At 44.3% G+C, this 12,604-nt stretch overlaps 1 protein-coding gene across 1 annotated transcript in view; it reads right to left on the bottom strand.

The window, feature by feature from the left end:
• The window catches only part of PKD1L3 (polycystin 1 like 3, transient receptor potential channel interacting), an 80,983-nt gene that overhangs the window by 56,717 nt on the left and 11,662 nt on the right, over positions 1 to 12,604 (bottom strand). The window contains exons 5-11 of the mRNA XM_511095.6: positions 10,553 to 10,801; positions 8,364 to 8,495; positions 6,410 to 6,586; positions 4,356 to 4,483; positions 4,135 to 4,261; positions 2,404 to 2,532; positions 1,380 to 1,611 (exon numbers count right to left, since the gene is read on the bottom strand). Coding sequence (XP_511095.4) covers positions 1,380 to 1,611; positions 2,404 to 2,532; positions 4,135 to 4,261; positions 4,356 to 4,483; positions 6,410 to 6,586; positions 8,364 to 8,495; positions 10,553 to 10,801 — 1,174 coding nt within the window. The remainder of the gene's footprint in view (positions 1 to 1,379; positions 1,612 to 2,403; positions 2,533 to 4,134; positions 4,262 to 4,355; positions 4,484 to 6,409; positions 6,587 to 8,363; positions 8,496 to 10,552; positions 10,802 to 12,604) is intronic.

The raw sequence follows: 12,604 nt of genomic DNA, 5'->3' as shown, positions 1-12,604 counted from the left end.
TCTGGTTGTGATATACTCTAGTTATGCAAGATACTGCCATTCAGAGAAACTGGATGAGAGGTATACAAGGTGTTTCTGTTCTTTTTTTTTTTTTTTTTTTTTTGAGGCAGGGTCTGTCACCCAGGCTGGACAGCAGTGGCACAATCTCAGCTCACTGCAACCTCTGCCTCCTGGGTTCAAGTGATTCTCATGCCTCAGTCTCCCAAGTAGCTGGGATTACAGGTGTGCACCACCATGACCAACTAATTTTTATAGTTTTAGGAGAGATGGGGTTTCACCGTGTGGGCCAGCATACTCTTAAACTCCTGACCTAAGTTGATCCACCTGCCTCTGCCTCCCAAAGTGCTAGGATTACAGTGGGATTTCAGGCATGAGCCACTGAGTGCCCAGCCTGTCTTTTTTTTTTTTTTTTTTTTTTTTTAAAAGACAGTCTTGCTCTGTAGCCTGGAGCGCAATGGTGCGATCTTGGCTCATGGCAACCTCTGCCTCCCAGGCTTAAGCAATTCTTCTGCCTCAGCCTCCCAAGTAGCTGGGATTACAGGTGCCCGCCACCACACCCATCTAATTTTTTGTATTTTTAGCAGAGATGGGGTTTCATCATGTTGACCAGGCTGGTCTCCAACTCCTGACCTCAGGTGATCCATCCGCCTCAGCCTCCCAAAGTGCTGGGGTTACAGGTATGAGCCACTCTGCCTGGCCTGTCTCTGTTATTTCTTATAACCGCATGCGAATCTACAATTATCTCAAAATGAAAATTTTTTTAAAAAAGAAAAAAAAGTGGCCACATGAAGTAGCTCATGTCTGTAATCCCAGCACTTCAGGAGGCTGAGACAGGAAGATTGCTTGAAGCTGGGAGTTCAAGACCAGCCTGGGCAACATGGCAAGACCCTGTCTCCACTTTTTGAGATGGAGTCTGTCTCTGTCTCCCAGGCTGGAGTGCAGTGGAACGGTGTCGGCTCACTGCAAGCTCTGTCTCCCAGGTTCATGCCATTTTCCTGCCTCAGCCTCCCAAATAGCTGGGACTACAGGCACCTGCCACCACACCCAGCTAATTTTTTTGGATTTTTAGTAGAGACAGGGTTTCACTGTGTTAGCCAGGATGGTCTCGATCTCCTGACCTTGTGATCTGCCCGCCTCGGCCTCCCAAAGTGCTGGGATTATAGGCGCGAGCCACCGCGCCCGGCCCACACAATTTTTTTTAAAGAAATTAGCCAGACGTGGTGGTGCGCACTTGTAGTCCCAGCTACTTAAGAGGCTAAGGCAGGAGGATCCCCTGAGCCTGACAGTTTGAGGCTGCAGTCAACAATGATGGTGCCACTGCACTCCATCCTAGGCAAAAAGAAATCAAAGTAAGTTTCTGACAGCTGATTGGGTTTTACCTTTTTGCCACACCTTATCCTTGGGAAGGGTGATGTTCAGGTGGAAGTGAGTGCAGTTAGGCTGATACTGGAACCCCAGGTAAAGCGTCATTAAAAGGGGACTGTCAGGATCTATGCTCACTATCAGGGATTTCTCCAAGGAAGTGATATTCACTGTGATTGTAAGCTGATGTGTGCTCATGTTGAGGCTGGTGGGATGGGTTTCCAAGCTAACATTTCTCCAGAGCATGATCTAGAATAAGAGACAGTTAATCATTATAATGGTCCATCCATTGATGTCTTTCAAAATCCTTTATATTGATAAGGTAAGGAAACGTCCTAGGTCTTCCTCTATTTTTTTTTTTTTTGAGATGGGGTCTTGCTATGTTGGCCACGTTGGTCTTGAACTCCTGGTCTCAAGCAATCCTCCTGCTTCAGTCTCTCAAAATGCTAGGATTATAGGCATGAGCCACTGTGCCCAGCCAGGTCTTCCTCATTGGATGTTAGTAGCTAATACTGCTGGGGTTAAGGATAAGTACATAGTCCGAGACCTATAACACTTCTTATTCTTCTTCTTATTTTTGAGACCAAGCATTACTCTGTCACCCAGGCTGGTGTGCAGCAGTGCGATCTCAGCTCACTGCAAACTCCACCTCCTGGATTCAAGCTATTCTCCTGCCTCAGCCTCCAGAGTAGCTGGGATAACAGCCACCCACTGCCATGCCAGTTAATTTTTGTATTTTTAGTAGAGATGGGGTTTCACCATGTTGGCCAGGCTGGTCTCGAACTCCTGACCTCAAGTGATCTGCCTGCCTCAGCCTCCCAAAGTGCTGGGATTACAGGCATGAGCCACTGCGCCCGGCCCTTTAAAACACTTTTTCTAAGGATAAGGTGTATCTCTTTGTAAAAGTTCCTAAGATGTTAATAACAAAACAATGGCACTGCCATCAATCTAACATAATTCCCTTTAAGTTGTTGCATCCTTCCATCCTGTTCCAGAATATCCCATTCTCTTCTATTTTATTCCCTAAGAATCAGTTCCTACCTCAATGTCCTCCATTAAATCATGGACTTGGAGCAATTTACGATTAGCGCTTAGTAACACACTTCCAATGCTTCCAACAATGTTTCTGTTGTCCAAATCCTTGAAGGGATTGAAAGCTAGTCCTGTTATCTAAAGACAAAGAAAAGCCCAGTTTTATCCATTGCTGAAATATTTTTAAGTGACCCCACTAGAAAGATATATCATATATACATATGTATATATGTGTGTGTGTGTATATATATATACACACATATACATATATATACACATATATACATATATACACACATATATACATATATACGTATATATGTATATATACATATATACGTATATATGTATATATACATATATACATATATACGTATATATACATATATACACATATATATACATATATATACATATATACGTATATATATGTATATATACGTATATATATACACATATATACATATATACACACATATATACACACACATATATACATATATATATACACATATACATACATACATTTTTTTTTTTTTGAGAAAGAGTCACACACTGTCAATCAGGCTGGAGTGCAGTGGCACAACCTCGGCTCACTGCAATCTCCACCTCCCAGGTTCAAGCGATTCTCCCGCCTCAGCCTCCCAAGTAGCTGGGACTACAGGTGCACACCACCATGCCTGGCTAATTTTTGTATTTTTAGTAGAGACAGGGTTTCGCTATGTTGGCCACGCTGGTCTCGAACTCCTGGCTTCAAGTAATCCACCTGCCTCAGCCTCCCAAAGTGTTGAGATTACAGGCTTGAGCTATCATGCCCAGCCGGATATCATATATTAAATATTGGGATGTGCCCCCTACTAATACCGCAAATGAAATAACATTCCCCATTTATAACCTCTATGAGAAACAGTAAATTAAAGATGAATTATACTTGGGATCCCCAGAATTATTATTTTTAATCTTTATATCTAGAGGATTCTATTTTACTAGGAAGTAACTGTTCTGCTCTTCAGGATAAGGCAACAATGCTACTTGTATTTGTCAGGTAACTGCTGAAAGGAATACAATATATTGATAGGACTGGGTTGGTATACTGAGTCAACAATTATTTAGATAGTCTCAGCTTTTTGTAAATAGTGCAGAGGCCGGGCATGGTGGCTCACACCTGTAATCCCAGCACTATGGGAGGCTCAGGTGGGTGAATCACTTGAGGTCCGTAGTTTGAGACCAGTCTGGCCAAAATGGCGAAACCCCGCCTCTACTAAAAATACAAAAATTAGCCAGGCATGGTGGCCCATGCCTGTAATCCCAGCTACTTGGGAGGCTGAGGCAGGGGAATCGCTTGAACCTGGGAGGCAGAGGTTGCAGTGAGCCGAGATCACGCCACTGCACTCCAGCCTGGGTGACAGATTGAGACTCCATCTCAACAAAACAAAACAAAACAAAAAAACAAAAAACACAACAACAAAAAACAAACTGCAGAGTTGAAATCAATTCAAATTACAACACAGAAATTTAGTTAAATCCAGAAATCTGTTTAATGTTCCCAACTTCTACAGTGGATCATTTTTAAGAGGCCTTCTATCCCTGCCAGTGTAAAATAAAAACGAATGCTACATAAACTCTCTCATCTGATCTGGTCTGTTCAGCTTACATTTCATGATACATTACTTTCACCCAAATGCCTACGTGGCCATCAGATCCCATTTTCATTCTGATCACAATCAATTTCACACTCACTTGGACATTAACTCCTGGATGTTTATTCAAGAGCTCCTTCAAAGCTAAAGCCGACGGAAAGCCTAGCCTCACAGGGGCTGGGTGACCCAGAGTGTAAGAGCTCAGCGGTAAAGTTGATATGTTTTGTCTAATGAGAAAAGTTAAAATGGAAGTCAATTTTTGTGTGTCCTCTGAAAGTGAAAAACACAGTGAAACTCTCCCCGTTCCTTCTTCCCATTAACCTGCTCAGCAGCAGAGTAGCAATGGCAGAGGTCAAAGTCACTGAAGACTCAGGAGACTGGTTCTGCTCTAGAAATGCTTCCCCGATATTCCCAAACTCCACCAAGGACATTTCCAGGATGTCTTCTACCTGCATGGAAAGGAAAACAGTGTGTGACTTGTAAAACCTCAGTGTCTTATGTTAGTAAAATAATGTTTTGGAGAAGATTGGAAGGGGAATTTTCACAGTGTTGTAATGAAGGGTGGTATTCCTTAGAGAGGACCTTGGAATCTCACAGAAAGTACTTGCAACCTGGCTAAAGACTTAGCATCCTTTGAACCAAACTAAGAGGGCTGGCCAAGGAAATATGCCTTTGCCCCATCATATAATTGCCCTAGACCTGCTCACGATAGAGTTTTTAAATGACAGCTTTATTGAGGTAACTTTCACATATACAATTCATCCACTCAGAGTGTATAATTTAACGTTTTTTAGTATATTCACAGGGTTGTGCAACCATCACCACAATCTAATTTTAGGATTCATCCTCCCTAAAATAAACCTGGTGGCCGGGTGTGGTGGCTCACACCTGTAATCCCAGCACTTTGGGAGGCTGAGGCAGGTGGATCACTTGAGGTCAAAAGTTTGAGACCTACCTGGCCGACCTTGTGAAACCCTGTCTCTACTAAAAGTACCAAAAATTAGGCAGGCATGGTGGTGTGTGCCTGTAGTCTCAGCTACTCGGGAGGCTGAGGTGGAAGAATAGCTTAAACCCGGGAGGTGGAGGTTGCAGAGAGAGCCCAGATCACACTACTGCACTCCAGCCTGGGCAACAGAGCGAGACTCTGTCTCATAAAATAAAATAAACCTGGTACCCATTAGCAGTCACTCTCCATTCCCCCATCCCTAGTCCCTCTAGCTCTAGGCAACAACGAATCCACTTTATGTGTCTACAGATTTGCCTCTTTGGGACATTTCATATAAATTAATCACAACATACAGTCTTTTGTGATAGGCTTCTTTCACCTGGCATAATGTTTTCAAAGCTCATGTTAGAGCATGTACCAGGACTTCATTCCTTTTTGTTGCTGAATAATATTCCATTGTATGAATAGACCAGATTCTACTTAGCCATCCATTAGATCATAGATGTGTGGGTTATCTCCACTTTTTTGGCTATTTAGCTATTAAACCATGCTGCTACAAACTTGAGTGTACAAGTTTCTGTATGGACATGTTTTCAACTCTCTTGGGTAGACACTAGGAGTAGAATTGCTAGGTTACATGGCGATTCTATTTTTTACATTTTAAGCAACTGATAAATTGTTTTCCAAAGTGGCTGCATCATTTTACAATCGAACAATGGATAGGGTGGCAAGTTCTCTGCATCCTTGCCAGTACTTGTTATTTTCTGTCTTTTTGGGTGTGAAGTGGTATCTCATTTTAGTTTTGATTTGCATTTCCTTAATGACCAATGATGTTGAGCATCTTTTCATGTGAATAGCAAACATAACCTGTTGAGTGTTTGCTTTATGCCAACACTTTCCTAAATTCTTTTTTTTTTTTTTTTTTTTTTTTTGATGGAATCTCGCTCTGTTGTCTGGGCTGTGTGCAGTGGCATGATCTCGATTCACTGCAACCTCTGCCTCCCGGGTTCAAGCGATTCTCCTGCCTCAGCCTCCTGAGTAGCTGGGATTACAGGCACATGCCACAATGCCTGGCTCATTTTTGTATTTTTAGTAGAGATGCAGTTTCGCCATGTTGGCCAGGCTGGTCTCGAACTCCTGACCTCAGGTGATCTGCCTGCCTTGGCCTCCCAAAGTCCTGGGATTACAAGTGTGAGCCACCAGGTCCAGCCCCTAAGTCCTTTTCACTTGATTACAGCACTAGGGAGTCTTGGCTCACTGGTGGGGTGGGGAGGGAGACCCTGGAGAAGGCTTGGCAGACGAGTTTCTTCTGCAGCAGAAACTTCAGCAAGATTATCTTTAAAGGTCTGGGGAGAGGCTGTGATACCTGGACCTGTCAAGATTAAAATGCTTCTAAGCAGATCTGGCCACCTGCATATCTGGCACCTACCGGCTCAGTATGACGCTTGGATTCCAGCCAACTTCCTTCTCCAGCTTTGGTGACATTGTTGAAGGAATGAAAGGGGCAGACAGTTGGAGGAACTTTGATGCCCAGACTGTTGTTGTTCTGAAATGGGATCCTGAGTAACTCCTCACTCAGGTAAATAAGGGAATTGATGAGATTAACCTGGGAGGATTAGAAAGCAAACATACACCCTTGAATTTTTTTTTTTTTTTTTTTTGGTGACAGAGTTTCACTCTTGTTGCCCAGGCTAGAGTGCAATGGCGTGATATCGACTCACTGCAACCTCTGCCTCCCGGGTTCAAGCTATTCTCCTGCCTCAGCCTCCTGAGCAGCTAGGACTACAGGCATGAGCCACCATGCTCAGCTAATTTTGTATTTTTAGTAGAGACGGGGTTTCTCCATGTTGGTCAGGCTGGTCTCGAACTCCTGACCTCAGGTGATCTTCCTGCCCTGGCCTCCCAAAGTGCTGGGATTACAGGTGTGAGCCACCACGCCCAGCCTATGATTGCTTTTTAAAATTTTACTTTTAAGAGATGGGGTCTTGCTCTGTTGCCCAGGCTGGAGTGCAGTGGTACAATCATGCCTCACTGCAGCCTCGAACTTCTGGACTCAAGCAATCCTCCTTCCTCAGCCTCCCCAGTAGCTAGGACACAGGTGGGTACCACCACACCTAATTTTTAAAAATTTTTTGTAGAAGCAGGGGCTCACTATATTGCCCAGGCTGGTCTCAAACACCTGGCCCCAAGAGATCCCCCCGTCTTGGCCTCCCAAAGTGTTTAGATTACAGGCAAGAGCCACACACCTAGCACATGATTATTTTCAATTTGCATACTTATTAGCAGCTTAATATTCTTTATATATTTCAAATGCATTTTATAAAAAAAAAAGTTACAATTTGACAGGGAAGGAGAATATATTATTTCATATAACCTATAAGGGAGGATTCATATTTCATGTTATTCTGCCAAACTGACAATTCTTTTTGAGTGGTGAGTAGACCAAATATCCAATTAATACCACCAGACTAAAAAAAGGAATGAAGGAAAGACCAATGCTGAGTTCTTTGTCTTTTTAATTTGAGACAGAGTGTGGCTCTGTCATCCAGGCTGGAGTGCAGTGGCAGAGTCTTGGCTCACTGCAACCTCCACCTTCCGGGCTCAAACCATCCTCCCATCTCAGCCTCCCAAGTAGCTGCAACTACAGGTGAGCACCACCACACCCAGTTAAGTTTTGTATTTTTGGTAGGGACAGGGTTTCACCATGTTGCCCAGGCTGGTCTCGAACTCTTGGGCTCAAGCTATCCGCCCGATTCGGCCTCCCAAAGTGCTGGGATTACAGGTGGGAGCCAATGTGTTCCACTGAATGCCGACAGACTTCTAACAAATGCATCAGCAAGGCAGTACAAGCTGATTCATCAACAAATGAACATAAACACAGTATATCCAAAAATGTCACTACTGACCAATTTAACTCATAACTTTCCAGATTTAAATGTAAAAAAATATGCTTGCTAAAATTTAAATACAGTCTTTATAATGCCAAGCTTGGCATAAGGCACAATCTCCAGATTCTCTTTCTTTTTTTTTTTTGGAGACACAGTCTCTCAGCCACCCAGGCTGGAGTGGAGTGGCGGGATCTCGGCTCATTGCCTCTGCCTCCTGGGTTCAAGCGATTATTGTGCCTCAGCCTTTCAAGTAGCTGAGATTACAGGTGCCCGCCACCGAGCCCAGCTAATTTTTGTTTTTTCAGTAGAGACGGGTTTTGCCATGTTGCCCAGTCAGGTCTTGAACTCCTGGCCTCATGTGATCCGCCCGCCTCGGCCTTCTAAAGTGCTGGGATTACAGGCGTGAGCCACCGCACCCAGCCTCAGATTCTCTTTTTCTGTTTTCCACTTTTCCCTCTCTCCTACCTTCTTCCCTCCCAGTCACCCTCCACTTACCTGAGCTGGCTTAGAAAATCTTGGGGTTAAGGCTGTTAGTTTCTGGAGGAACTCACAAGCTTCCTGCAGTTTGTTATGAGCTTGCAAACCATGAACTGCTCTGCTGAAGTTCCCTGCTATCTCATCTATGACCTATTGGGAACAAAGAAGTTGTCAAAATTACTTATACAAAATTACTGTACTGTAGTAGTCGGGGAGATTATTTTCATCCAAGTTGACCTTGGGTAACTTTATAAACCCTATGAACCACAGCTCTCTAAAACAGTGATTACTTTCAGAAGCTTTTCTGCGACTGGACAGAATTTATTTCTACTTCTTCCATACGATAGAGAAAATGAATAACGAGATTATATAATGATTGCTCCAAGGGCAAATGAGTCTGGAAATAAGATTTATAGCAGTAACTTTAAGTCTTAAGGCCATGAAGATGAGGGAAACTTGGAAATCAAAAAGCCAAAACCAAACTTTTCTATTCAGAAGTATGTTTTCCTCTCAGGCTTCCCTGTGTGTGTGTTTCCCTCCATTCAAGTATTTGTATTTAAGGCTGGGCGTGATGGCTCACACCTGTAATCCCAGCACTTTGGGAGGTTAAGGCAGGCAGATCACTTGAGGTCAGGAGTTCAAGAGCAACCTGGCCTACATAGCAAAACCCTGTCTCTACTAAAAATACAAAAATTAAGCAGGCTTGGTGGTGTACACCTGTAGTCCCAGCTACTCGGGAGGCTGAGGCAGGAGAATCTCTTGAACCCAGGAGGCAGAGGTTGCAGTGAGCCGAGATTGCGCCACTGCACTCCAGCCTGTGTGACAGATCGAGAATCTGTTTCAAAAAAAGAGTCCATATTCAAGAGGTAATGACTTAAAATGACTCATAGCAAGAGGTGGGAAGCAGAAAACCTCCCTGCCCTAAGAAACAAACTGAGCAAATGGCCGCGGTCCCAAAGCTTAAGTGGCTACTGCACTTGAACTCGAAGTCCAACCCTGAGACAATCACCATTAATGCCAACTACATGGTCCATTTCTGGAGAATAGCTCACTCACAGCCTAATTCAACCACATATTCAAGAAATCTTGATTAAATGCTGACATTGCTAAATCCTCTTAATATTTCTAATAATTTATTATAGATTCTTTTAGATATTCTGTACTTCAGGATTTCCAAGAAAAACAAAAACAAAAACAAAAATCTTTGTTTAAACTCCTGTAGGTCAGTTTCTCCCCCAAATAGAACACCAAATTTCCATTACCATTGCAAGCAGATCCAGAGTGAACAGGATTATGTTTTAGCAGGGAAATGTTCAACTGCATATAAACAGGGCTCGTTTGAGTTTAGGGAAAAAAAAGCATGAGGGAAGCAGGATTATTTTCTTCAGTCAATACTGTCAAAGGGGCTTTGCCTTTTTTTTTTGAGAGAGTTTTGTTCTGTTGCCCAGCCTACAGTATACAGTGGCACAATCATGGCTCACTGCAGTCTGGACCTCCCAGGCTCAAGTGACCCTCCCACCTCAGCCCCTGCCCAGCCACCCCCAAGTAGCTGGGACTACAGGCACATGCCACCACACCTGGCTAATTTTTTTTTGAAGTTTAATAGAGAAAAGGTCTCATAACATTGCCTAAGCTGGTCTCAAACTCGGGATTAAGTGATCCTCCACCTCGGCCTCCCAAAGTGCTGGAATTACAGGCGTGAGCCACTGTGCCTGGCTAATTTTTTTGAACTTTAGTAGAGAAAGGTCTTGCTACGTTGCCCAGTCTGGTCTAAAACTCCTGGGCTCAAGTGATCCTCTCACCTTGGCCTCCCAAATGCTGGGATTATAGGTGTGACTCAGTGAGCCTGGCTGCCTTGTCCATGTTTTTGGGAGGAAGGAAACAAGGCGGAGAGAGGGGACAGTGAGTAGGAGGAACTGTCTAGAGGTTTGCTGCTGCTGAAAAAGCAGGGTAGGTGAACAGAACTTCTTCCCCATCTGAAGCATTAAATACAATAGCATTAAATAGTGTCATTAATGAAACGTTGGGCTGCATATGTGCTGTCAAATTGGCTGTTTCCATGGACTTGTTTAGTTTTTGTTTTGGATTGGCATATATGCTGGTCTGTTAGGCATTCTTAGGTGTAGTTCTGCAGGGAGGCAAATGGGTGAACCAAGTACTTTTTGGGGGTCACAAAGCTACCTGTGACTTGAATTTCCCATGTTTACCTGACCAGATGCCTTCTGCAATGACACTTGTAGATAAGAGGTGAAGGTATTCGGATGAGCTTCTTCCTTTGGGCTTGAAGTTGTTTCTGCCAGAGATTGCCCAGCATGCGTGACAGACACGGGCGTGCTGAGCTGTGTTATCACAGGGAGAGGCTGGCTGCTGGGTTCAGATGCGGCTGATGTTACCTGTGATGTGACACTTGGTGGTACTGAAGGAAACGGGCTGATGGGAGGACACAGGGTCTTGGACTAAAAGATAAAAATATGTAAAGGAAAAGACTGAAGCTGATTTTACCATTTTATAATTAAGGCAGCATTTCCCCAAATACTCTGAAACTCTGTCCTATGAGATGCTAATAGGCATTTCTGTTAAAAAAAATTCTGTGCTCAAACAGAATTTTGAAATTTCAAGAAAGCTGCATATTACTTGAGATTCATGATTTATATTAGTGTATTTATTGTCAATCGTTCAATAAATTCTTAAATATTTATAAGTTGCTAAGAATGTTCTAGAGAATTGAGTATGGCAATGAGCAAAAGGAGCCAAGTTCCTGCGCTTGTCGAGCCTCTGTGTTAGTGGTAGAGGCAGAAAAACAAATTATGTCACGTATTAAATAAGTGCTATGAAGAAAACAATAATGCTAAGCAGAGAGAAAGTGGATGTCATGGAGGATGTTCAGTGGCAAGGAGAGGATTTTTTTTTTTTTTTTTTTTTGAGACAGAGTCTCACTCTGTCTCCCAGGCTGGAGTGCAGTGGCACGATCTCGGCTCACTGCAGCCTCCGCCTCCTGGGTTCAAGTGATTCTCCTGCCTCAACCTCCTCAGTAGCTGGGATTACAGGCGTGCACCACCATGCCCGGCTAAAATTTTTGTATTTTTAGTAGAGATAGGGTTTCACCATGTTGGCCAGGATGGTCTCGATCTCCTGACCTTGTGATCCACCCACCTTGGCCTCCCAAAGTGCTAGGATTACAGGCGTGAGCCACTGCACCCGGCTGAGGAGAGGATTTCTTCAGACTGGTTGTCACTCTGTCACCCGGGCTGGAGTACAGTGGCACAATCATGGCTCCTTGCAGCCTTGACCTCCTGGGTTCAGGTAATCCTCCTGACTCAGCCTCCCAAGCAGCTGGGACTACAGGCACACACCACCATGCCTGGCTACTTTTGAGATGGAGTCTTGCTCTGTTACCCAGGCTGGAGTGCAGTGGCGCCACCTCAGCTCACTGCAGCCTCCTCTTCCCGGTTCAAGCAATTCTCCTGGCTCAGCCTCCTGAGTGGCTGGGACTACAGGACCACATCACCACACCCGGCTAATTTTTGTATTTTTAGTAGAGACAGGGTTTCACCACCATGTTGCCCAGGCTGGTCTCAAACTCCTGACCTCAAGTGATCCGCCACCTCGGCCTCCCAAAGTGCTGGGATTACAGGTGTGAGCCACTGCACCTGGCTTTTCACTTTTTTAGACAGGATTTCACTACGTTGCCCAGGCTGGTCTTGAACTCCTAGCTTAAGCAATCCTCCTGCCTCGGAGTCCCAGAGTGCTGAGATTACAGGCATGAGGCACTGTGTCTGATGGAGGGACATTTTTGCTGAGTTGAATAAAGGGAGAGAGAGAGCTCTGCCCATACGTTAGTGACGGCATGTGAGGAGTGCAAAGGCCCCCAAGCCCACAGCCAGCTAGCTCTGAGGAAGACCAAGGAAGCTAGAGGAGTGATGGTGGCAGGAGGGGGATCAATAAGATCCCAGGGCCGGGGGAGTGTCATATATCAGGCAGTTGAAGGGAATGCAGATGTTATTTTTAATGAGGCAGGAAGACAAAGGGCTTTGCAGAACAGTGGCATGATTTCACTTCTGTTTTAACGGATCCTTCTGTGTTCTAAATGATCAACCATTCTGTTGAGAAGGGTCAGAAAAAGGGGCAAGAGTAGAAGCAGATCAGTAGGAGGCAAATGTAAAAGTTCATTTGTAAATTTTTTTTGTTTTGAAATCGTGTCTCCTTCTGTCACCCAGGCTGGAGTTCAGCGGTGCGATCTTGGCTCACCGCAACCTCCA

Source organism: Pan troglodytes, chromosome 18, assembly GCF_028858775.2.
Source record: "Pan troglodytes isolate AG18354 chromosome 18, NHGRI_mPanTro3-v2.0_pri, whole genome shotgun sequence".
Taxonomy (NCBI): domain Eukaryota; kingdom Metazoa; phylum Chordata; class Mammalia; order Primates; family Hominidae; genus Pan; species Pan troglodytes.
This window is presented reverse-complemented; position numbering and strand designations above follow the sequence as displayed.